Below are 24,444 nucleotides of genomic sequence, written 5' to 3'. Positions count from 1 at the left end.
ACTCCATCACGTCGAGAATAAGGTTATACTATACCATGTGTGTTTATACGTCACTATTACTACTCGCTGACTCGCTGGTGCTATTTACAAGTCGGCGGGATGCATGGACAAGCTTGCGCAGTCGGTTTTGAAGCTCGCTCGCACTCGGCCGGCGCTCGGCGTCGTACGCTAAACAGTCGTCGGCAATCGCCTTGACATCGGCAGGAATCGCGTCTGAAAACTGCGGGCGAAGACCGCCTTCGACCACCTACACCATCCGCGATCCATCAGCGATCCATATCTATCCATCTATCCAACGACGACGTACCTGAAGAGCAATCTGGGCGTCACCGACCATCGCGTCCTGCCCTTCGTCCGTGCCAGCATACGGTGTGTCCATGAGGTCGAGCTCGGCCACGAGCGCGCCAAAGCTGTAGATATCGGCCTTCTCCGAGTAGCGCTCGCCCGTGAAGACCTCCGGCGCCATGTACGCGACCGTGCCCTTGTTGACGGTCATCGTCGCGCTGGGGCACGTCGGGCGCGAGATGCCAAAGTCGCAGAGCTTGGCGACAAATTGCGCGTTCAAGACCACGTTTTTTGCCTTGATGTCGCGATGGACCAGCGCCAAGCTGTGCATGTACTCGAGTGCCATGCTCACTTGGTGTGCGATATCGAGCTTGGACGTGAGTGCGGCCGGCGGGCGGGCCCACTGCAGCCACTGCTCGGACCGAGGGCGTGTTCGCTGGTCCCGTAGGATCGAGAGCACGTCACCCGCCGCCATGTACTCGGACACGATTGCAATGTCATGCAGCGTCGTCCATGCGACGCCAAGGAAGGTGACAATGTGCGGGTGCCGCAGCGCCGCGGAGATGCGAATCTCTTGCATAAACTCCTACGCAATGCATACATACCAAAAACCTTAACAATCTTGAACTATCGCACCTGGATCGCGTCGTAGTCTTTACCGTTGGCGATTTGCTTGATAACGACGGCATGGTGCTGCCACCGCGCGCGGAAAATCTGCCCTTGGCTACAGACCACCGTTAGACATACTAGTATCCAAAGTGGAGCACGACGGACCCGCCGTGGACGAGCAGCGTCTTGTCGGTAAATTCGGAAAGCGGGATGCGGAAGCGAATGATGCGCGGGTCGAAACGGACGTCGGTGGCCGACATACTGATGCTGGACGCCGCCATGGACGCGCGGTCGTTGGTGCGGAGGACATAGGGCGCCAAGTCGAGATCGAGGTCCACTGTCGACGCCCGCGTTGTTGGAATGCGCACGAGGCTGGCGCGGAGCGGCTTGCGCCGTCGCCGCCGCTTGCAAAAGCACGCGAGCGCTACGAGTGCACCGAGGCTGCCAAGGCACGCGCAGACGATCCCGACCGCGCACGACGTCGACGACGGTGCCGAGGCCGAGGCCGACGAGACGTTGAAGGGAAAGTCGGGCTTGTAGCGAAACGTGGCTTGGCAGTACGAGAGCGGGTCGAGGAACTTGGCTTGGTACGAGCTCGCTTCCTGTGTCCCCGGCGCGACGCCGCACGAGGTGCGAAAGACCGAGAGGTTCTGGAAGAGGTACTTGCACGCTTCGCAGTGATGCAGGTCGCCGGCGCCAAGCGTACTGGCCACGCCACACGACAAGGCGTTGCGGTTGACCGCCGTCAGCGTCGCGATGCACGATAGCTACACAGCAGGCTTAGAGGGATCGAGAGCGCATGCTACGTACGTCGCAGTGGCGCGCTGGGTAGGCGTCTTTTGGCACGTTGCACTGGTGCGACGCCAAGGCGGCGGCGACCTGCGTCGCATGGACGCAGCTCGGAAACCCGCACCACCGCCTTGGCATCATGTATGTGACGTTGTCGGCGGTCGTCGCGACTGAGCAGTTGTCGACGGCGTCGTCGTACGAAGCCTGCAGAGCGTCGCAACTTGCGCCGGCCACGAGGCGCGTCGACACGAGCAGGCAAGCGGCGAGCACGCGGACGCCGAGGCCCATCGTAAGCAACTCACGCGACCAACGCCCTTCTGCCATCGCCGCGATGCCATTGGCCGATTGCCTGGTATCCGGATGTCCGGATATGCAGATCTGGGCGGCGGTCTGTCTCGTAGCGCTATCCGTGGCACCCGCGCGTCTGGTACATGGTCGAGAGCAGCGCTGGCTTGTTTGAACGACAAAGCTTCGTAATTATAAATATATGCACAATAAGACAACTCGATGTGTGTTCGTGCATCGTCGAGGACTTCTAAATGCAAGCGAATCCTTTTCTAGACTCTGCCGTGGTGCTAATGACATGTGGCGATTGCTAGATCGAAATTTCATTCCAAGTGGGACGCGGACAGCTTTGGCGGCAAACGGCGGTGTGGTAAACATTGTCATTTGGAGCTGGCTCTTTTGCAGGGCCGACGACGGTATTAATAGGGAAGGCAGCGCGAAGCGGCGTCGCATGCCCACTCGGGTTCGTACGTTTACTCGTGCGTACAAGTACTGTACATGGTGTACCGTACTACGTAGTACCGGTTTGAGTGCGGCGAAGCAAAGATAAGACTAGGACTGAGAGGAGCCTCTCCAACCGACAAGCACAAGCACATATCAAAGAGAAAGAAGCCAGCAATCGCATGGCCACGCTCCAGAGACGGTGATGCGCGCGAAACGCAGTAGCCTTTGGTTGCCCGCGCTTTCCTCAACACCAAGGTCGCCGCTTCGAACCGTCCCACGGGCGTATTTATCGCCCAAGGATAAAATACTCATATAACGTTAGCAGAAATGCTTGCAGACCCATCCTAATAGTACGTTGCTACAGACTGTCGAGCTGAGCTGCTGCCGTGGACGACACGTAGCGACGGCCCGAGAGGCGCCGGATCAGCTTTGGCGCCACAGTGAAGCGGCTGCGGCATGCGGATTGGTCCACCAAATTAAATTTTAGCCAATCCTGCGTCGCCATGCCCCGAAATGCAATCTCGTCGCAGATTCCAGGACGATGCTGCTTGCAGTCGACCATGATGATGCTGCTGCTTCAACGCCACATCACCGCAGCCGGGACACAGAGACGCGACGCCTCGTATCTTGACAACCAGATCTTCCGCCTTGAGGCGCTCGGATTGCTGTACACGGCGAACTCTGCTGGCAGACGCTGCTCGTGCGGCAACTGCAAGCAAGGGTACCGTAGCACGATGCTGTCTCGCGGTCGCTGCGTTACGGCGCTGAGCGGCGTCGACGATCCCACCGCCGCGACGGGATGCGGCAGGGCAGTGTCGCAGCCAAAGAACCGCCAACTTTTGCTACGCACTTGGGTCATGGCCCTCTTGAGCCCGTGACGTCGGTCGATTTCGTGGGCCCGAGCCCTCTCGCACGCCGTGTAGCGGAAGATGCTGGGTCGTGTGGCGACCAATTTGCAACGCAGTTGGCCTGGACTCACACCCATGCGCGAGCGATCGTGGTCGGTCGAGCGGTCGCGCCGCGAGTTGCGAGATGCGCTGGCGGCCTACGCGTCGGTAGCAGTGGCACATGCGATCGCCGCCACCAGTTGTGGGCGGTTGCCTCGTCGGCAGACCCACTCTGCCTCGGCACGCGCCCGGCGGCCAGTACACTGTATGTGGCTACTTGATTGTATTTCCGCGAAACACACCCAATTGGCCCAAGCGTCCATACAAAACTTCAAACAGAATAAAAAAATCGAACCCACACGTTTCGATATTTCGACCAGCTGCCGCTCAACCACCCTACGACGCAACTGCGCCGCCATAGCGACAAACGACCGACGGAACACCAAGCATGAGCGTCCTGCCGTTCGTCTTGCTGGCGCTCGCAGGCGTCTGCGTCGCCGGTATCATCGTCTATACTTGCATCCACAAGCCCGAAGACGAGTGGAGGGAGCGCACCGAGCCGCTCATGGCCACGTGCGCCGTCGAGGCGCCGATCGCCGTGCGCATTACACTGCCGCAAGAAACATCGTCCACCATGGAGGCGGCACATAGCCAAGCGCCGAGTCGTTGTTGCACATGCAAGGGCTGCGGCGCGACCATTGACCCGAGTCTCCTGGACCTCGCCAACGGCCTCTGCGTCGCGTGCAGCTACCAGTCGATCCGCGTGCCGTCGCTCGAGATCGACATGCCCAACGACGACGACGAAGAGGTCGACACGACCGGTGACGTGCACTCGTACCGCGACACGAACGAGGACGAGCTCGTGAGCTACTACTACAAGAGCGAGCAGCCGCCCACGACCGACGAAGGTACGACGGCCGAAATGGAGAGCCCGCAAGATGACTTCGACTTCGACCAAGGCGCGCCGCGCCTCACCAAGGACAGCCTCCTCGAGCCGTACCTTGAGATCGACGTCGACGCACTCTCCCAAGACGGCGACGGGCCGCTGGAGGATGCCCACGACGGCGAACACAACGACGTGGCGGACGAAGATGCTGAGATTGCCGAAGAGGCCCTCTCGCTCATCCAGGACATGTGGGACATTGCCTACCAAGCCCACCTTGGCGTCCATGACCCCGAGGTCGCTGACGCCTTTGCGGCCATGGCGCTGGATCTGGATGCGACCGCCGACGCGATCCAGAAGGAGCCCCACCTCTTGTCCGAGTCGTTCCACTTTTTGTCGCAGTCGCTCGCATCGCTTCTCGAGCTCGTGCCCGACGAGTGGAGCTCGCACGTCGAAGCGACCGAGCTCAAGTTTGAAGCGCTGCAATTCCGGTACCACTCGAAGCTCACGGTCGAGTGCTGCTTGGACTTGGTGTCGCATTTGTATGAGCTCGTCGAGTGCGCGCGGAGCTTTGGCGTCGACGCCGACGTCGCGGCGTCGCTCTTGGAGGGCCTCGAGGAGCTCGCGGCGGCCGTCGAAGAGACGCCGTGCGAGCTCGTCTCGTGGCTCTCGTACCTCACGGCGACCGTCAAGCTACTCAAAGCCTACGAGCACGACTTTGCGCAAGCGGCCATGTGGGACAACGTCGTCGAGTGCGAGCGGAATCTAGAGCCGCTGCAGATGCACTGCTGGGAGATCTACTCGCCTTGCTAGCGCCGTCTCTGTTATTTAGTGCCCTTCTTGTACAGTAGTCGTCAATAGATGTGTGCGTGGACCTGTGTGCTTCGTTGGTAATAATCCATGCAAGGGTCCTTTGATGCGGTGGATGTGGTTAGGGTACTCGCCTGCGATATCGAACGAGGACAGGTTTAATGGCAACGGACAGTAGATAGATTGAGCTAGTATAGAGCAAGCTATAGCGACGCTTTGCTGTCGGCTCGAGCTCCTACGTCGTCGTGTGTACCGCACCGTAGGAAGCTGCTGTGTTGTCGACAAGACAAGCAGACAGCAGGCTAAGCTGGCACGAGCTTTCCTATAGAAGCGTTGACTCTACTTGATCGGTAGTTTGTTAGGAACCACAAAGCACAAGGCAATGCGGCGGTGGCCAGATCCCATCGATGCAACTCCATGCTGTGACGTGTCTGATTGGTTGTCGTCAATTCTTTTTAGCCAATCCGAGCCGATTCAGGCTGGCACACGCCGCGACGAGCACCTCGATCGCTGCCCTGGCGTCTGAAAGTGAAAGTGCTGCAACATTGCTTCAACGATAGCAGACACTTTGTAGAGCACGACAAGCTACTTTATGTTGGCGTGCACAGCCTGCAGCGAGAGAAAGCAGTCGAGGCGTTTTTAACGTTGGCACACGCCATATATAGACATTTATCGCCACATTTAAGAGATATGGCTTTCAGCATGTTGTCAGCATCAGTGGACCGTCGTCCCCAGGAGCCTAAAATCATGTACATACCGTTGGACGACTTCAAATTACACTGGTGCACATATATAGGGCGCACGTCGTACGATATGTGCTAATGAGACAACTTCCAGCACGCTCAATGATGAGAAGTCAACCCACAGCATCCACTTTCTGCGTCGTGTACATTGTCGTAGCATTTTTCTCTACATGCGTTCGATGGCCGCAATACCGAGAAGTGCAAGGCCCCGGCGGAGGACGGCGTCGGTCGCGGCGCAGAGCACAAGGCGCGGAGCGTGGTTCTGGACGCGGCACGCCTCGTAGAACGCGTGGAAGCTCGTTGTGAGTCGAAACATGTACTCGCAGAGCATGTGCGGGTGCCTACATCCACCGCATTCCTCAATCCACGCCAGCTACAAGAGGGAGGGTGTACCATCCGGCCTGCGTCTCGAGCAGCGCATCTTCAAACTGACTCAAGACCAAGGCCAAGGCGCGCTCGGTCGGGTGCCACGTCGCCGACGCCTCTACAGGAGTTGCGTCAAACAAGCGCACATGTCGACGGCACAACGCACCAAGAAGCACCGCTGCGGAGGCGGGGTCGGCCAAGACCGAAGCCCACGCCTCGGTGAGCCCTGCTTTCCGGCGAATCCCCTAGTCCCAAGACGACCCTTGCCCCATGGTCCATCGCATTGCGTGTACCTGGAGGCGCGCACTCGCGTACATGAGGTACACGGCCGTGTTGCCCTTGAGGTTGAGTACCGAGCTGTACGCAAACTTGTAGTTGCGCTCACGGTGCTGCGCCAAGTCATAGTAACGCACCTAGCATGTCCAGTACACCATAGCATTCGTGTCCTTTCCCTTGGTTTAACGTACGGCCGCGTCACCAATGTAGCCGTGGTCGGCGTCGGCGACAACCGACCGTTGGGCGCTCTCAAGACCAGCTTGGTTCAAGAGCGCCTCGAGCGACGTCGAGCCACCTGCCGTAAAATTCCATAAAATACGCAAAAATCCAACGTCGCAACCTTTGCGCGAGCTCAGCTTGGTGCCATCTTCGCCCATGACGAGACCAAAGCCGACGTGGTCCAATTGCACGGGACGGCCAGCAGTCCACCTACATGACGACGAGTGGTCTATAATCGCATCAACACTGTCGTCGTGGCTACCCTGCGCGGCGGGCCGCTTCAAACAAGTGGCGAAAGTGCAAGCTTTGGCTGAGGTCCGTAATGTAAATGGCGCGGTCGTACGCGATCGGGTCGATCGACGGGTCGCCGTGGATACGCGAGTAGAGCGTCGCGAGGTCCGTCGTGGCGTACAAAAAGCCTACCCGAACGCGGCCATTTTAACTATCAAGGTATCAAGTGCGATCAATGTACCGCCGTCTTGCTTGCGGATGAGCATCGGCGACTTGTCGGGGCCATCAATAAAGATACAGAGCGCGCCTGCAAGAGAGCGGCTTTGGTCTATTGCGTCGCACGACGGACTTGTGTACCTTGCGACTCAACTGCGAGACCCGACTGCACGAGAAGCTCGAGCACCTTGGGGATCAGGGATAGGTACGTAGCTTCGCCACGCTCGTGTACCTAATCCAGACGAATTCGCATCCTTCTACTACAATGGTTGGGACGAACGGTGACGTTGAGACGGGCGTTGAGACCGGCAAACGCGGCGCGGCTAATCGCACACGTCTGTTTCCACGGCAGTGTCCATGGCGACGCGTCGGTCTTTTGCAGCTGCAGCACGACCGAGTCGACCTACAGGACGCCAAGGCAAGTCCTTTAATCCTTTGAGCGTGGAAGGTTGAATATCGCACGTGGGTCTTGAAGGCAGCGTCGGTGGTCAGACGTTGCTTGCCGCGCTCGTACCACCGTCCGAGGTCCGCTGCCGAGGCCGACGCATCGAGGAGGTCGGCTCGAGGCGGCAGCGCCAAAGCCGCGTTGTCAACATCGTCCATGGCCTGCACGAGCAGCGTGGCAATGGCCGAGCCGAGATCGCCGACGTGACTGACGCGCGTCACGTCGTGGCCTACGCCAACTGTTTCAACACGTCGTACACGAGGCCAAAGCGCACCTTGAAACTCGAGGAGGTTACAGACCGTGTCGCCGAGGACGCTCGAGCGCAAGTGGCCAACATGGAGCTCTACGCGTGGGTGCACAATCGTACGTCGAGTTGCAAAGCTGTGTGCGAACCTTTGCCCATATTGGGCGAGGCAAAATCGACGATCACGCGCTGCTTGTGGTCGCCCGCCGACCGCGGCTGCACGCCCGTCGTCGCCATTGTAAACGCATGCTGCGCGATCCAGTCGGAGCGTAGTGTGACGTTGATAAAGCCTATGGGTGGTGAGCTTCACGGGAGCGCGAGTGTGGATAGCCGCACCCGGCGCCGTGACGTCGGCACGGTCAAGCATTGTCGTGTCGGCCTTGATGAGACGCTGTAAGACGGCTTCGGCGGCGGGCACGCGCTCTTTGGCCGGCAGCCCGAGGCTCAGCACCGCGCTCGACTACGCACATACGTGGTGGTGGAGGTGCAGCATGGGTGGAAGGCGGAGTACTTGGTAGTCGGTCTGCGGCTGGTGCGACCGCCGGAAAAGCGTGTTGTTGTCTGTCAGCTGCGGGTAGGCCGTGGCCAAGAGCGACTGTTGCAGCAGGCTCTGGACAGAGAGCGAGTACGCGCGCTTGTGCACGCCGCGCGCCATCAACATCATCGTCGGTCCAGGAACAAGTAGAGCGTGTGGGCAAACTCCAGCTTTTTGGCCAATGGCCTTGCGTTCTGCCATTGCACGCGATGCCATTGGTCGAAATTCCACACAGGATGTGTTATGATGGCCTGCGAGCGATGCATGAAAAGTCGTCTGCAGCAACAGGTCTGACCAAGGACACTGTACAGGTACTATTTGTCGTAATCTATTGGTGACTCGTCACTGCGAACTTAGAAGCGCATAAACTGGGGCGACGACGGGTCCAAGAGGCGGGCTTCCAGCCGGATGCCAGGGCCCATCGTACTACTGAGGTGCATGGCCTTGATGTACTTGCCCTTGGCACCTTCGGGCTTGGCGTCGCCGATCGCGACCATGAACGCGCGGATGTTTTCAATCAACGCGTCGTCCGAGAAACTAACCTTGCCGACGCCGGCGTGCACGATGCCCTTCTTCTCGGCACGGAACTCGACCTGGCCGCCCTTGGCCGCCTACGATCCGATCGTGAGACGCCATGTCGCGATGAGTATGCCGTACCGAAATGGCTGCTGAGACGTCCTGCGTGACCGTACCCAACTTGGGGTTGGGCATCAAGCCGCGCGGGCCCAACACCTATGCCGCAGCGTGAGGCGTCGAGCGCAGAGCAAAAAGGAGGGGCGTACTCTGGCAACACGACCGACAAGGGCCATCATATCTGGGGTAGCAATGCACCGGTCAAAGTCGAGCTTGCCGGCCTGGATGTCGGCAAGCAAGTCCTCGGCGCCGACAATCGTCGCACCCGCGGCCTTGGCCTCCTCTGCAGGCGAGAGTGATGAGATTTTGCCATGCCACATGGGCGCGTGTCGTGTGCCTACCTGCCTTTTCGCCCTTGGCGAAGACAGCGACGCGGACCGTCTTGCCCGTGCCGTTGGGGAGCGTCACGACGCCGCGCACGCTCTGGTTGGGCTTGCGCGGGTCGACGCCGAGCTCGACCACGATATCGACCGTCTGCAGATCACGGGCCATGAGCTTCTACATGCGGCGAACGCAGCGACGCACCTCGTCAAACTTGCGGACCGCGTTTTCCTTGCAGTTGGCCAAGGCCGTCGGGAGGTCCAAGAAGGGCTAAAGAGTGGCATGTGAGCGGTGGCAGCCAGCGCCATGGCGCCTACCTTCTTCTCGTCGCGGACCTTGAGGCCCAGCGCCGTCTCCGGGAAGCGCGTCACGAGCGAGACGGAGCGGACATGGACGCCCGAAGCGGCGAACGCGGTGCGGACACGGGTAAGGAGGAGCGCCATCCTGTTCAGAATCCCAAGTTATGTCGACGAGAACCAGTAAACCGAGCTGCGCGCACTGATTGGTCGACTTGGCACCTCCGATTAAGTGCGCTGCGTACTTTGTTGTTTTCGGCATATCTCGTATTTTCGGCGTGGACGTTAAATGCGCGACGTTTCTTGCTCTTGCAGGCGTCAAAGGTCATGCCCATGCATGAGCCATCCAATACATCTTAATCGTTTGAGCGGATGCGCGGTATCCTGGCATCCTGGCATCGTGCTGGGGTGCATGCGTGTAATTTCAATGCGGTGTTGCATCGCCGGCCGATGTCTGCGGCATGTGCCACATTTAAGAAAGACATTTCGCTTTGGACCCGCACCAAAGCGTTGAGATGGCAACGACGGGATCATCAGCATATATATGTACTACGTGTGGAGGACGACATACTGTCTGAATTCTAGACGACACTATCTCAGTACGATCGCGAGGGTGCACAACTTGTCTACTACATCACCCTCGACGCGGAACGTCGCTCGATGCATCACCAAAAGCAGCCAATCGCCGACGCTCCTTCAAGATGCTGGCCACGGATTGGCTTAAAATCCTTTTCAGCAGGATCTAGGACAACCTGTGCACAGTCGCAGCTCCCGGGTCTCACAAGTCCATTTGCACTGCCGAGCCTCGATCGCCTGTCGCCTAGCAGCATGAGCATGGACCGCCCTTCCTACATCTACGTCGCCAACCTCGGCGAGTGCGACGGCCGCGCCTTGCGCCAGATCGCGATCACATCCAGCACGCAGTTCTTCACATCCGCCAAGGTCATTGCGACGCCGATCGTGTTTCATGTGACGACGACGCCCGAGCTGCTCCTGCAGACGGCGCTCGACTACCTACGCGCGGCCGGCACGACGCTCTTTGGCAGCGACGGCAACATGTACTACGCGTCGACGACGACCGACGCGCATGTCCGCGCCATGATCCTCGCCATGGACAAGAGCTTCAGTCGCATGCCCCTCCATCGTACGGGCCCTGCCCTGTCGACGCTCACGGTGCGCCACGGCGCCGAAACGTACTGCGTGCCACTGCCACGGTCGTACGCCGCCTGTCTCGCCGAGCTGCCGTGTGCGCCGACCAAGCTTGGCTACGTGCACGATGGCGTGCTCTGCACGCTCTTCTCGGAAGGCTCGTACGAAGCGTTCCTCCAGCGCAACATTGACGAGGTCACCATGGAGTAGTGGAAGCCTCCATGGCCATGTGAATACCGTCGTTGGCCTACCACATGATGAGCTGCTCCTGCATGTTGCTCGTCCCGTTTGTGGGCGCTGCATGGCGGTGGGCCCTGGCATCGCGAGACGCAGGAACCGGCGTCGTCTGCGGCTCTCGTGGCTTTTCTCGTTGAAATATCGAACACCCGCATAGGTACGGAATCCAAACCAGGATCTCGGCTTGGCCTTTCTGGTCTGGTCGGCCGTTGAGAGGGCCAACGGGCGGTGCATGGCAGGGGCGGCATGGTGCCTGCTGGTGGCTCACGCATCGCTAGCTGCGCGTGGGCACTGGCTACGTACCGTACAGCATGCTCTGCGCGATCGCACATGAGCCATCGGGACATCCTGTTGCCCATATGAGCAGAACGTCGGCTCTACGTGGACGGCGTGCCGGCCTTTGAGCAGCCCAGCGCAGTACGGTGGCAGCTCAAGTGCTTTGAAGCGTCCGAGGATAGCCTTTTTCCAAGGCCGGTTCTGGCCCACTACGTAGTACGGTGACGCAACAGTAGTGTGCATAAGCAGGTCATCTGCTGCTGTAGCGACAGAGCAGCCCATGTAGCCACGCATCGCTCATGCAACGCCACACGAGTACTAGCATTCACAAACAACGCGGCCACGCTCGAATGGATGTGTTCCGCGGTCCCCATCCAGCGGTAGTACTCCGTAGCCCTTGGGCCACGCGATCCTGGCACGTCGGTAGGTGTGCTCTTCATAGGACTATAGCACGCCGCGACGACGATACCGCATCCTGTACTCGCTGCCACCCGCTATCGCCCAGTGCGACGACAGCGGCGTCGTCCGTCCATCCGCGTTGCTATAAACAGCACCACATGCTGCCACGTTGGTTTTCCGGATGCCGGATACCGTGCCATTGGTTGGCTCGATGTGTCATTTCCAAACCGGCGCACGGACGATGTCGCACTTCTTCCAGAAGCCCGAGAACGCGCTCAAGCGTGCGAACGAGCTTCTGAACACGCCCAATGTGGACGCCAACGTGATGAAGCGGCAGAAGCGGTCGGCGCTGGAGATCCTCCACGAGGCGCTCATCGCCAAGAAGAACCGCACGTGGCAGCCGATGCACGAAGAGCTCATGCTGACGTACCTCAAGATCACGATCGATCTGCAGCTCGGCCGCATTGCCAAGGACGGTCTGCACCAGTACCGCAACCTCGTGCTCGCGCAGAACCCGGCGTCGCTCGAGAAGGTCCTTCTCTTCTTCGTCGCCGAGTCGGAGAAGCGCGCGGCCGAGGCCCGCCAGTACTCGACCGAGATTAGCTTGAACGCGTCGGTCGACCTCGAGTCGGCGCAGTCGCCGGAAGCTGTCATGCTCTCGACGACGACGGCCGAAGACTCGACCGACCGCACCGACCGCGCAGTCCTCGTGCCGTGGCTCCGCTTCATGTGGGAGACCTACCGGACCGTCCTCGACATTCTGCGCTGCAACACGAAGCTCGAAGGCCTCTACAAGCAGGTCGCGCTCAGCGCGTTTGCGTTCTGCCGCACGTATGCGCGCAAGATCGAGTTCCGCCGCCTCTGCGAGATCCTCCGCACGCACCTCTACACGCTGCAGCGCCACGAAGCCGCGCCCACGACGCAGAGCATCCGCCAGATGCGCGGCTGGGACGGCTGGAGCGCCGACTCGGTCGAGCTCCACCTCTCGATCCGTTTCGAGCAGCTCGACACGGCGTCGTCGCTCGAGCTCTGGACTGAAGCCTTCCGCACCGTCGACGACGTCCACCTCGTCTTTGGCTTTCTCGAGACCTTGCCCAAGCCGACGCTCATGGCGACCTTCTACCACAAGCTCGCCGAGGTCTTTTACATTAGCAACAACCACGTCTACCACGCGTACGCGTGGTTCAAGTACTACACGCTCATCCAGCGTGAACGCTTGACGCCCATCATGGAGCTGCCGCTGCTCGCGTCCAAGGTCGTGCTTGCGTCGCTTTCGATCCCCGTCCAGGCCAACAACGTCGCGCTCCTTGAAAACGCCGACAACGCGGCGGTGCTTCTGGAAGAGAAGGACGAGCACATGGCCGCGCTCCTCGGCTTCACGCAGCTCGCGCCGCCGACGCGCCAGCAGCTTCTCGACGACATGGCCGCCTTGCACATTGTCGACGCCGCCTACCCGAGCGTGCGCGCCTTGTACATGACGCTCGAGCGGTCGCCTATCGACCCGCTCGCCGTGGCCTCGGCGGTCGCGCCCCACGTCATGTCGCTCAAGGCCGACGCCGGCCTCGCCAAGTACGCGCCGGCCGTCGAGAAGCTCGCGGTGCACCACGTGCTCTCGCAGCTCACCGAAGTCTACTCGAGTGTGACGGTCGCGCATCTGAACACGCTCACGCAAGGCCTGAGCATGAACGTGACGGAAATGGAGCAGTGGATCGTCCGGTCGCAGTCCAACCGCGACCAGAGCGCGACGCGTCTCCGCATCGACCACCGCGCCAACGTGGTCCGCTTCTCGCAGACGATGGCCCTCGAGGGCCAGGCCAAGCAGATGACGCAGCTCGGCCAGAAGCTCCAGGCGTGCGTGCGCCAGCTCCCGAGTGCGACGACGCCTCGCCCGAGCGTCTTTGCCAATGCCCGCACCAACCTTTCGTCGACGCGGGACGCGATGCTGGAGCGCAAGGTGCGCATCGAAGCCCAGAAGGAGGCCTTTGAGCGCCTCATGGCCGAGAAGGCCAAGACCGAAGAGAAGAAGCGCGTGGAGGCCGAGCTCCTTCGCCAGAAGCAGGAAGCCGACCGCCTCGCCGCGGAAGCTCGCCGCCGTGAAGAAGAGGCGGCCCGCCGCATCCAGGAAGAGATCGAGCGCAAGGACATTGAGAAGACGCTCAAGAAGCTCGGCATGAACACGGACGACGTCGAGTTTGACACGGTCGACAAGGAAAGCTGCTCGCGGACGCCAAGGAGAAGGCGATCAAGCAGAAGGAAGAGGCCCAGCGCAAGCTCAAGGACGCCGCGCGCCGCCTCGACTACATTGTGCGTGCGACGCGCGAGGCTGAACAGCCGATCTTGCAGCGCATCTTCGACGCCAAGCAGGTACCTTGTCTCGATGGAGCGATGGATAGGGATATTGATACCTTGATATTTGACGTAGACGGACGAGCGCAACGCGTTTGACGCGTCGTGGGCCGCGACGCTCAAGGCGGCGGAGGACGAACACACGTTCGGCCTTGCCCAGAAGGCGCTCTTGGCCAAGTGCCAGGACGCGTGCGTGGCGTTCTGCGATGCCCACGTCGCCCGCCAGACCGTCAAGTTCCAAGCGATCGTCGAGGAGCGCAAGCTGCGCCACACGATCAACGTGCTCGATGACAAGATCCGCCGCGCCAAGGACCGCGAGTACGAGTTCGAAGAGAAGCTCCGCCTCGAGGCCGAGGAGGAAGAGCGCCGCATCGCCGAGGCGGAGGAAGCCGCGCGGGAAGCCGAGGAAGCGGCCGCGCGTGAAGTCGAGCGCCTCCGCCGCGAAGAGGAAGAGGAGGTCCGCCGCCAGGAAGAGGCCAAGGCCGCCAACAAGTACGTGCCGCCGACGCGCCGTGCGGCCGAGCCCACTGGCGACGAAGAGGGCTGGTCCTCGGTGCGCGGTGGCAACCGCCGGGCGGACGATGCCTTCAAGCCGTCGGGCCGCGACTTTGGCGCCCGCCGTGACGACGCGCCCCCGTCGCGCTTTGGTGGCGACCGCGACGGTCCGTCCCGCTTTGGCAGCGGCCGCTTCAACCGTGATGACGCCCCGGCGCCGTCGCGCTTCGGTGGTGACCGTGACGGTCCCTCGCGCTTTGGCCGTGACCGCGATGATGCCCGCCGTCGCGCTTCGGCGGTGACAGGGCGCGCCGCGCTTCGGTGGTGATCGCGAGAGCTCGGGCCGCTTCGGCGACCGTGAGGGCTCGAGCCGCTTCGGCGGTGACCGTGAAGGTGCGCCGCGTTTCGGCGGTGACCGTGAGGGCTCGAGCCGCTTTGGTGGCGACCGTGACGGCCCGTCGCGCTTTGGCCGCGCCCGGGAAGGCGAGCCGGACGCCGCCCGCCGTGACGCGGGTGCCCGCGCGCCGGACTCCAAGTGGCGCTAAACTCTCGATTCTGTTGTAATACGACTGACATCGTTGCCTCCTATTTATTCACGACGACTTGTTAATCATTAAACGTACGAGTCATCTCCTCCATATATCCACGCTAGCTATCCACGCTTGGCGGCAATATGACGTGGCGCCACGAGTGACCGCCAAAACGAACGAGCCAATCACAGTCTGAGAGATCGAAATGCATGCTTTGTTGACACGGAACGACGATCCGAGCCTTAGCTGGGAGGGTATTACATATATTATATTAGTACGTGTTGTGTTACTCGATGGATCTGAGCAATTGTGCTGCACGCAGCCAGAATGTTCGACCTCTCGCTTTCTCAAGCGTGACCACCGGTTGCTCCTTCTCATCCTACGGCTCGCACGAGGTGTTGAGTTGTTCTAGGCAGCTATCGTCATCGGAAGTCGACTCTCCCGAGGTCCGTCCTTGCAGCGCGTATGTGGCCGCGCCGCCATAGCTTTCGCAATGGCCCGTTGCGGCATCCAGCGTCAAACTGATGACTGCAATCAATCGCTTAGTCGCTGTTTCACGAGCCAAAAATATCAAAAAAAGTCGACAATGTACAGACAAGGCGCAACACCGAAAACGGTCTCGTGATGCTCTTTTACCACGCGTCCAACCGCATCCTACCCTCGGCAGCAATGCTACCGCCCGACGCCAGTGTGCGGCGTCGGCGGCGGCAGCTGCTCGCGCTTGGCTACTGCCTCAGCTGTCTCTGGAACCTCGCGTCGCCCTTCAAATCCTGGTACCTCGCACGCTACGGCTTTGTTGCGACCAACGACATTCTCACGCTGACGCTGCAGTGGAACACCGTGCTCAACAGCCGCCTCTTGACGCAGCTGTACGCGGCGGCGGGAATTCCGCTCTCGGCGCCACTCCCGCCGACGCGGTACATCAACGTGTTTCTGGATTTCGTCGTCGTGCCGCGCTCGCAGCTGCTCTGGGCCGCTTCGTTTGATGCGACGAACGGCTCGGCGCAGCTCGACGTGGAGGGCCAGAGCTACCGCAGTGGTCTCGACGGGTATGCCGAGCGAGCGCGCTTCGACACCGACATTTCAGCGTTTGCATCCTCGGGGTTCCCGCTCTGGGGCAGCGAAGTCATTACGAAGTTCATTCCGCCGCAGAACGCTCCGACCAACCTCCAAGAGATCACCGAGGGGGTTCTGTGTCTCCGCGGTATCAACCTCGAAGACTACGTCTACCTCGTGTTCCAGTCCCTCCTCCAACCGTACCATCGCGCGTCGGACCACGCCGCGGTGCAAGCGTGGCGTCGCGCAATGTTTCCACACCTCAATGCGTGCTTGGCGCGGCGGCGTGTCCTCGTTGCATCCGCCACGTCGACCGCGGCCGCGCTCACGCAGTTGGCCGCCGAGCTGGCCACGAACTTCAGTGTCGGGCTCCTCAACGTCGCGGGCAGCGCCCAGCTGTACCGCCCCATGACGTTCAAAGACGGCTACATCGACTTGTCCGGCACGCGCTCTGGCACTGTGACGTACCAGATCAGCGGCCCAAACCCGATGCACGCACTCTCGGCGAGCTCGGGCTTTCTCAACGCGATGCTCGTCGCGCGCGAGACGGCGTGGTGGTGCTCGATCCAGTACGTCGATCCCGTCACCAACCACTCGGACCCGCGCCAGTGCTTTGAACGCTTCAGCAGCACGTTGCCCAGCTTCTTCCTTGGCAAGTACCTCGATCGCAATTCGGGCACGCGGTACCTCGACTCTGACGCCTTTACCGAAACGTCGACGCTCGGGCAGCTCACGAGTTACGACTATCGTCGCATGACCGTGGTGCCACTCGATGCGATCCGCATGGCGACCCCGGGCAACCTCACGGGCTGGAACTTGCTCTGGAAAGAGCTCTTGCGCGCGGTGGGCGAAGACGTCTTGGCGTCGGATGCCCTCGAAGAGCTGTGCCTCGTCGGCGACGGCTGCTTTTCTGCCTGCGCCAACGCAAGCGCCAGCGGTGGCACAACGCTCACGTACAGGCGGGGCAACACCTGCGTCGCGACGGCCGACTCTATCGCGCACGGACTCTCGGATGTGTTTGCTGACATGGCCTGCTTTGGGCTCGGGCACGGCCAGGACGCGGTCCTTATCACGTCGATCGCGGTCGACGGCACGCGCAAGCAAGCGACTGTCGCCAAGACGGCCGGCCCCACGGCGATCTGGGCCTGTCTCATTGGCGGGCGCACGCCGCAGACCTCGTACCCGTCGCTGGTCGTCGATCTTTTGACGCAAGGCACGCAAGCGACGCTTGTCGTTGTCAAGTCGAACGGGAGCGAAGCCATTGTGCTCAACTTTCTATCGCTCCTCGCGCTCGGTGGCGATGCGTATTTCAGCCTCGAAACCGGCCTCTACCTCCGCAAGCTCTATCTGTGGTATCACGCACACCGGCAGCTGGACATGCACGCGGCCCAGCGCATCTTTAGCGTCGTCAACTCGAGCGTTAGCGGTGCCATCTGGGCGCGCCACCGCCTCTTCATGCGAACGGCCGCGTTTCTTGGCCTCTGCGCGTGGCACCTCGGCGCGATGCAGTCCGGGTGTGCGTGGGCCGACACGATCGACGATGTGAGCGTCGACGCGCTGTATGCGTGCCACGTGGACGTCTGGGGCCATCTCGCGTCCATCGCCGACGTCCTCCGGCTCGTGTCGTACTCATGGAATCTCTTTGCGATGGCGTTTCTAGATACGATGCCTGGTATCGCCGTCAACGTTGCAGGGTACGCTCTTGCGTGGCTCGTGCTGGGGCTGCTGCCGCTGACGCTCCTCGCCGCATGCGTCGCTCAAATGTGCGCGTGGCGACTTGTGCTGCCAGGCCTCGCGTGGGTCCACAACCAGCTCTTCCTCGTTCTTTTGTGGGCGTTTGTACTCGGCTGCTTGCGTCGTCCCATCGTGCAGCGCCACGTTGTGCAGTGCATCACGCCGCTGCTCCGGGTCGTGCGCGTGCGGCCGCAAAAGCTCGAAAAGTCGAGTCCGTACTTTAGTCTCATTGGGCCGTGCATTTGGATTGATACCGCCGAGTGGCGACCCGAACCGACCAAGTATGTCCCCTTGAGTGTTCTCCTTGAGTGCTCGAATGTCCGCATTACCAATGTCATCGCGCACGAGTACTTTGCGTGCGGCCTCGACGACGACGCGCGAAGCGCGGGCTCCCACGCCCACGGACACCCGACGTGGCTACATGAGCTGGACGAATACTACGTCTGCGTCCACGCGTGCGAACAAGCGTGCTACGTGCGGTCGTGTGGCACCCCGGCCTTTTCCGTGACCAAGACATGAGCTTAAATGATGGTTTGGGTAGAGAAATGTCACTGCCGTCTCCCCGTATTTGATGTGCTACAGGTTGGGAGGCGAGGCGTGGTTGCCGCTGACAATGGGACAGGCGGTTTCATGACGTGGCAAAACGAGGTTGCTGGACGCCAAATGAGATCTGATGGGTCCCAGACGACGCTCTGGATCGACCAGCTCGTTATGCTTGGTGGTCTACAGGAGGTGTGGGATCGAGTCGCATTCGGTATATGTAGAAGCGACAGCACTATGAACCCATTTCTGTCCACGCCGCGTTCGCGACGCACGCCCGGTGAGAAACGCCGTTTCATGACGTGGCACGACGAGGTTGCAGATACGGATACGTGTGGTCCTCGTGGTACTTGTGACGTCTCTCTTAATCATCCACCCGTGTCTTTCCGTGCGATGCTGGTCAAAACGGGACGGGATAGGTGTGAGGCTCCAGCCCCTTCGCAACCACCCTCTCTTGATTGTTCGTGTTGGCTTCAAAATGACAGGACAGTCCAAACATGCCCATTTCGGCCCTGCTTCTTCTTTCCGTCATATTCGAGGCCGAGTGCTGAAGCCTCATCCAGACATGTTCATGATCATAGTACGGGGTGGTGACTGAGGAACGACGTCCATCTCGAGTTTTGACGTGGCTACATGTCGTTGACATTGGGGTAAATGGAGTTCAAAATCAGATGAATTTCCTCTCAGTTTGCGCGTTGTATCCGAACGGCCCGCGTCCCATCGTATCCAGCTCGGTGGCCGTTCGAAAAACCATTGAACTTGTTTTTGTATGTGGATACGACGATGCAGTCAAACCCGACCAGATGGTTGCAGTCGTGGCCGCCGCGGCTTGCAAGTCGAGTGGATTAACTCATCAGCGAGCCGTCGACGCAAGAAGGCGAGGTCAGTATCGTATCTTCGTTCAACATGCCAAAAGAACTCGCCGACCTCGCGCCGCAGCTGCTTCAGAAGGAGCGGGCGACCGCAACCTTCAAGACCGAGGCGTGCGTCGACCTCGTCCTTGGCTCCAAGGCGTGGCAGGCGCGCATGGACGAGCTCCGGTCGCTCATCGAAGCGCACCCGGTTCTCTCGGACCGCGACATGATGTACCGCAACCACAAGGAGCGATACGAAGTCGCACTCGCCAAGTCGCACGCGTTCGTGTCCTTTCTTGAAGATCACAACATCACGACGCCAGACGAGCAGCAGTTTGTCTACTACCAGCTCGGCGAGCCGCTGCCCATTGACGTCCACCGGTCCATGTTCATCCCGACGCTCGAGACGCAAATGGACGACGAGCAGCGTGCCTACTGGCTCCCGCTCGCGCGCAAGGCCAAGATCCTCGGCGCGTACGCCCAAACGGAGCTCGGCCACGGCTCCAACGTCCAGGGCATCGAAACAACGGCCATCTATGACGCGACGACGCAAGAGTTTGTCTTGCACTCGCCGACGCTCACGAGTCGCAAGTGGTGGCCCGGAGGTCTCGGCAAGACCGCCAACCATGCGATCGTCCACGCCCGCTTGCATCTCGGCGGCAAGGACCGCGGCGTCCAGGCGTTCTTGGTGCCGCTGCGGGACATGCAAACGCACGCGCCCTTGGCAGGCGTTAGCATTGGCGACATTGGCCCCAAGATTGGATTCCAGTCGGTCGACAATGGGTACATGACGTGGCAGCCTCCTGTGACGACGATACATTGTATCTGTATAGCTACTGCGCGTTCGACCACGTCCGCATTCCGCGCCGACACATGCTCATGCGCTTCGCCAAGGTGCTGCCGAACGGCGACTTTGTCAAGCCGCCGACCGACAAGCTCGTGTACTTTACCATGGTCCGCGTCCGCGTCTTCATCTCCTACGTCTGCTACCGGTGCAGAAATCTCTCTCTGTGGCCATCTGACGCAATGACGGCTCTAGGTACATGGCGTTTGTTGTGACGATTGCGACGCGGTTCAGCGCCGCGCGTCTCCAAGGCTATGCGCGCGGCAGCAAGACGGACGAAGTGCCAGTCCTCGCTTACGAGAACCAGCAGCTCACGCTCTTCCCGCTCATTGGGCTCAGCTACGCCGCCATGTTCACGTCGCGCCGCCTCACCAGCATCTACGACAGCATGGTGTCGGCCCTCGGCGGCCCCATGGACGCCCGTACGTTGTTCCATGGTCATCTTCCTCTTCGAAAACGCACATGATGGGTGGTAGACAAGCTCGACATGCTCAACCAGCTCCACGCGACGTCGTCGGGCTTGAAGGCGCTTCTGACGACCGAGGTCGGCAACGGCATGGAGCGCGCGCGCCGCGCCTGCGGTGGCCACGGCTTTAGCGCGTCGAGCAATATCCCGCACCTCATGCAAGAGTTCATCGGCGCGTGCACGTACGAAGGCACGTTCGATGTGCTCGTGCAGCAGCACGGCGCGTCGCTCCTCAAGCGGCTCCACAAGCCTACGCCATCCTCGTCCTCGTCGATGGACCTCTTCGCCTACATGCGCGTGGACGCGTCGTCACCGTGCGATGCGATGACGCCCGAGATGCTCCTCGAGCCGTCGACGCTGCTCCGCGCGTTCCAAGTGCGCGCACTCAAAACGCTGCTCGTCGCGGACCGCCACAAGGCGTCCATGCACTGCATTTCGCGCGCCTCCATGGGCCACGCCGAGTCGGTGATCCTCCAGTGCTTCTACGACGGCGTCGTTGCGATTCACGACACGGCGCTGCGCCACGCGATGCGCCAGCTCTGGCAGTTGTACGCACTCTGGCGCATGAGCGAACACCTTGGCGAGTTCCGCATGGACGACTACCTCAGCGCGACGCAGGCGACGTGGGTGACGGACGGTCTCCTCAGTTTGCTGCCGCAGCTGCGTCCGAACGCGATCGCGCTCGTGGACGGCTTTGGGTTGACCGACTTTGAGCTCAACTCGGCCATTGGACGGTAACATCGGATTTGATACAAGGGCTAGGGTTGTCTAAGGCTAGGGGTGTAGGTACGACGGTGACATTTACCGTGCGCTGGTTGCGCGTGCGGCCAAGGAGCCGCTCAACCAAACGGACGTTGTCGACGGGTATCACAAGTACCTCCAGCCGATCCTCGCATCCAAGCTCTAAGTCGACTAAAGTGGCAATCGGTTGCCTAGTCAGCAACGTTTTTGAAATATGCCTTTGAAGTATAAAAGTTTGTTTTTCACATTGCATAGGATCACACGACAATAGATGAATAGATGGATAGATCGATGGATAGATAAATGGATAGATGGGTGGATAGACAAATAGATAGACAGATCGCAGGCACCCATGGCAGGCACCTGTCGTTGTCGGCGTCAACACACCTCTGGTGCATGCTGAACTCGTCTTGCAGCACCGCACATCGAAGCAAAAGGAATTGCGCGCATTAACTAAACATGGGCGTTTAGTTAATGCTTGCCCTTCCTCTAGTAGTACGATGGCAATTGCTGCAAGCGCCAAGCGTCTCGTTGGGCAGGTGCGTTGGCGCATTCAGTAGCGCTGCAGCAGCGCTCCTCCAGTTTAGATTGACGGCGCGGACGCTGCGACGACACCGAGGGAATGACACACTATCGCATTCCGTCAGACGACGACACCTGTGCCATTTCTATGACCAAGCTACTGCTTCAACTTGGTCGAATCCAGCCATCCTTTTTATAATATCTTGTGGTTTGTATGTGTCTTTAAAAAATACAAATCCAAACAGTAGCCAATCACCGACGGCGGTGCCAGAAAGGCCATCTTGGCTCACTTTGCCTTTTCGATGCCGGAGCTCGCCGACGTGGCAATCGAGCGACTCGCTGCCGAGCGGGCGACCGCGACGTTCAAGACCGAGGCGTGCGTCGACCTCGTCCTTGGCTCCAAGGCGTGGCAGGCGCGCATGGCCTACCTCCGGTCGCTTGTCGAAGCGCACCCGGTTCTCTCGGACCGCGACATGATGTACCGCAACCACAAGCAGCGATATTCGTTTGCGCTTCAAAAGGCCCACGCGTACACGCGCTTTCTGCAAGAGCACGACCTGACCGACCCGATTGAGCGTACGTTTGTCTACGAGCTCCTCGGCGAGCCGCTGCCCATTGACGTCCACCGGTCCATGTTCATCCCGACGCTCGAGACGCAAATGGACGACGAGCAGCGCGACTACTGGCTCCCGCTCGCGCGCGAGGCCAAGATCCTCGGCGGCTACGCCCAAACGGAGCTCGGCCATGGCTCTAACGTCCAGGGCATCGAAACAACGGCCATCTACGACGCGACGACCGAAGAGTTTGTCTTGCACTCGCCGACGCTCACGAGTCGCAAGTGGTGGCCCGGTGGTCTCGGCAAGACGGCGACGCACATTGTGCTCCACGCCCGCTTGCATCTCGGCGGCAAGGACCGCGGCGTCCAGGCGTTCTTGGTGCAGCTACGGGACCCAGCAACGCATGCCACGCTCCCGGGCCTTGAGATTGGCGACATTGGCCCCAAGATCGGGTTCCAGTCGGTCGACAATGGGTAGTACAACTCTTTTGGCCGTTGCACGAGTATGCGCTTATCGTCTCTAGGTACTTGGTGCTCCATCATGTGCGCATTCCACGCCGACACATGCTCATGCGCTTCGCCAAGGTGCTGCCGAACGGCGACTTTGTCAAGCCGCCGTCCGACAAGCTCGTGTACTTTACCATGGTCCGCGTGCGCGTCGCGCTTGTGCATTACGCCGCCAAGTACTTGGCGGCCGTAGCGACGATTGCGACCCGCTTTAGCGCGGCCCGGCTCCAAGGCGGACCCAAAGCCAGCAACGCCGAAGTCCCTGTCTTGTCGTACGAGAACCAGCAGTTGACGCTCTTGCCGATGATCGCGATGAGCTACGGCGGCATCTTTGCATCGCGACAGATCCAAGCCATTTACGACCGCATGCTGGCGCAGCTGCATGGCCCACTGAATGCCCGTACGCTGCCTTGTCTTTTTTCGGATGAATTTGTTGATATTTTTGGTGCAATTATAGACCAGCTGGACATGCTCAACCAGCTGCACGCGACGTCGTCGGGCTTGAAGGCCTTTGTGACCATGGAGACGGGCGACGGTATGGAGCGCATGCGCCGCGCCTGCGGCGGCCACGGCTTTAGCGCGTCGAGCAACATCCCGCACCTCATGCACGAGTTCATTGGCGCGTGCACGTTTGAGGGCACGTTCGATGTGCTCATCCAGCAGCACGCCGCGTCGCTCCTCAAGCGGCTCCACAAGCCCGTGAACGTTCGGTCGTCGGACGCGAGTTTGGATCTCTTTGGCTTTCTCAACACGGACCTGCACCAGCGCTGCGCGGCAACGAATTTGACCGAGCTGCTCGCGCCACCGACGCTCCTCCGCGCGTTCCAAGTGCGCGCGCTGCAGACGCTCCACAGTGCTGTCACGCACACCGGCTCGCTCTACTACCAGTCCCGCGCGTCCATGGGCCACGCCGAGTCGGTCTTTCTCCAGTGCTTTTACGACGGCGTCGTTGCGATTCACGACACGGCGCTCCGCAGCGTCTTGCATCAGCTCTGGCAGCTGTACGCACTCTGGCGCATGAGCCAACACCTCGGCGAGTTCCGCATGGACGACTACCTCAGCGCGACCCAGGCGACGTGGGTGACGGACGGTCTCCTCAGTTTGCTGCCGCAGCTGCGTCCGAACGCGGTCGCGCTTGTGGATGGCTTTGGGTTGACCGACTTTGAGCTCAACTCGGCCATTGGACGGTAACATCGGATTTGATACAAGGGCTAGGGGTGTCTAAGGCCAGGGGGTAGGTACGACGGTGACATTTACCGTGCGCTGATTGCGCGTGCGGCCAAGGAGCCACTCAACCAGACGGACGTTGTCGACGGGTATCACAAGTACCTCCAGCCGATCCTCGCGTCCAAGCTCTAAGTCGAGATGGACGTTGTCGCTGTTGAAGCTCCTAAAAGCTACATCGTAATATGTTGGCTGTAATACTCTACCGACTCTGGTTGACTTGTGTTCCTGCCTTGCATGACAGCGACAGACTAGAAACAAAAAACACAAACAAGTCTATTTGCACCATACCAGACGTGACACAACTATACTGTAGGCTGCGAGCTCAACGTCGAGCTACTACACTAGCATTGCTTTAGCCTTATACGGTGTCTCAAACCAGGTATCGTAATGGACGCCGTCTTCTGTGAGAAGACGGTCGAGTTAATTCAGAAGACGGTCGAGTTAATTC

At 60.3% G+C, this 24,444-nt stretch overlaps 9 protein-coding genes across 9 annotated transcripts; 6 read left to right on the top strand and 3 right to left on the bottom strand.

The window, feature by feature from the left end:
- Nucleotides 1-9: 9 nt before the first annotated feature.
- Nucleotides 10-1,971, bottom strand: SPRG_11593 (TKL protein kinase; the record flags this gene model as incomplete). The annotated part of the gene is made up of 5 exons (XM_012351115.1): nt 10-247; nt 308-871; nt 922-1,009; nt 1,060-1,661; nt 1,705-1,971. The coding sequence occupies 5 exons, from the start codon at nt 1,969-1,971 to the stop codon at nt 44-46; spliced, it is 1,725 nt and encodes a 574-aa protein (XP_012206505.1). The 3' UTR covers nt 10-43.
- A 1,756-nt stretch (nt 1,972-3,727) lies between these two features.
- On the top strand, nt 3,728-5,062 carry SPRG_11592 (hypothetical protein). Its single transcript, XM_012351114.1, has one exon. The coding sequence runs from the start codon at nt 3,748-3,750 to the stop codon at nt 4,993-4,995; it is 1,248 nt and encodes a 415-aa protein (XP_012206504.1). The 5' UTR covers nt 3,728-3,747; the 3' UTR covers nt 4,996-5,062.
- Nucleotides 5,063-5,901: 839 nt separating this feature from the next.
- Nucleotides 5,902-8,438, bottom strand: SPRG_11591 (hypothetical protein; the record flags this gene model as incomplete). The annotated part of the gene is made up of 15 exons (XM_012351113.1): nt 8,244-8,438; nt 8,069-8,192; nt 7,882-8,022; nt 7,763-7,831; nt 7,506-7,717; nt 7,324-7,446; nt 7,185-7,275; nt 7,069-7,134; nt 6,859-7,015; nt 6,718-6,806; nt 6,569-6,672; nt 6,395-6,514; nt 6,256-6,346; nt 6,129-6,219; nt 5,902-6,076 (listed from the first exon to the last, which is right to left on the bottom strand). The coding sequence occupies exons 1-15, from the start codon at nt 8,394-8,396 to the stop codon at nt 5,902-5,904; spliced, it is 1,806 nt and encodes a 601-aa protein (XP_012206503.1). The 5' UTR covers nt 8,397-8,438.
- Nucleotides 8,439-8,620: 182 nt separating this feature from the next.
- On the bottom strand, nt 8,621-9,668 carry SPRG_11590 (50S ribosomal protein L1; the record flags this gene model as incomplete). The annotated part of the gene is made up of 6 exons (XM_012351112.1): nt 9,539-9,668; nt 9,426-9,491; nt 9,242-9,374; nt 9,050-9,183; nt 8,925-8,999; nt 8,621-8,878 (listed from the first exon to the last, which is right to left on the bottom strand). Exons 1-6 carry the CDS (start codon nt 9,662-9,664, stop codon nt 8,621-8,623), a joined length of 792 nt encoding a protein of 263 aa, XP_012206502.1. The 5' UTR covers nt 9,665-9,668.
- Nucleotides 9,669-10,345: 677 nt separating this feature from the next.
- Nucleotides 10,346-10,876, top strand: SPRG_11589 (hypothetical protein; the record flags this gene model as incomplete). The annotated part of the gene is made up of 1 exon (XM_012351111.1): nt 10,346-10,876. The coding sequence occupies one exon, from the start codon at nt 10,346-10,348 to the stop codon at nt 10,874-10,876; it is 531 nt and encodes a 176-aa protein (XP_012206501.1).
- A 943-nt stretch (nt 10,877-11,819) lies between these two features.
- SPRG_11588 (hypothetical protein) lies at nt 11,820-15,057 on the top strand (the record flags this gene model as incomplete). Its single annotated transcript, XM_012351110.1, has 4 exons — nt 11,820-13,778; nt 13,811-13,942; nt 14,001-14,717; nt 14,755-15,057. 4 exons carry the CDS (start codon nt 11,820-11,822, stop codon nt 14,962-14,964), a joined length of 3,018 nt encoding a protein of 1,005 aa, XP_012206500.1. The 3' UTR covers nt 14,965-15,057.
- Nucleotides 15,058-15,573: 516 nt separating this feature from the next.
- SPRG_11587 (hypothetical protein) lies at nt 15,574-18,304 on the top strand (the record flags this gene model as incomplete). The annotated part of the gene is made up of 1 exon (XM_012351109.1): nt 15,574-18,304. The coding sequence occupies one exon, from the start codon at nt 15,574-15,576 to the stop codon at nt 18,256-18,258; it is 2,685 nt and encodes an 894-aa protein (XP_012206499.1). The 3' UTR covers nt 18,259-18,304.
- An 881-nt stretch (nt 18,305-19,185) lies between these two features.
- On the top strand, nt 19,186-21,382 carry SPRG_11586 (hypothetical protein; the record flags this gene model as incomplete). Its single annotated transcript, XM_012351108.1, has 5 exons — nt 19,186-19,916; nt 19,967-20,125; nt 20,173-20,399; nt 20,454-21,177; nt 21,230-21,382. The coding sequence occupies 5 exons, from the start codon at nt 19,186-19,188 to the stop codon at nt 21,348-21,350; spliced, it is 1,962 nt and encodes a 653-aa protein (XP_012206498.1). The 3' UTR covers nt 21,351-21,382.
- A 616-nt stretch (nt 21,383-21,998) lies between these two features.
- On the top strand, nt 21,999-24,201 carry SPRG_11585 (hypothetical protein). Its single transcript, XM_012351107.1, has 4 exons — nt 21,999-22,736; nt 22,787-23,169; nt 23,227-23,956; nt 24,008-24,201. The coding sequence occupies exons 1-4, from the start codon at nt 22,009-22,011 to the stop codon at nt 24,126-24,128; spliced, it is 1,962 nt and encodes a 653-aa protein (XP_012206497.1). The 5' UTR covers nt 21,999-22,008; the 3' UTR covers nt 24,129-24,201.
- The last annotated feature ends 243 nt before the right edge of the window (nt 24,202-24,444 follow it).

Source organism: Saprolegnia parasitica, assembly GCF_000151545.1.
Source record: "Saprolegnia parasitica CBS 223.65 unplaced genomic scaffold supercont2.74, whole genome shotgun sequence".
In the NCBI taxonomy this organism is placed as follows: domain Eukaryota; phylum Oomycota; class Saprolegniomycetes; order Saprolegniales; family Saprolegniaceae; genus Saprolegnia; species Saprolegnia parasitica.
Note: the sequence above shows the minus strand (reverse complement) of the source record. Positions and strands in the feature narration are given on the sequence as shown.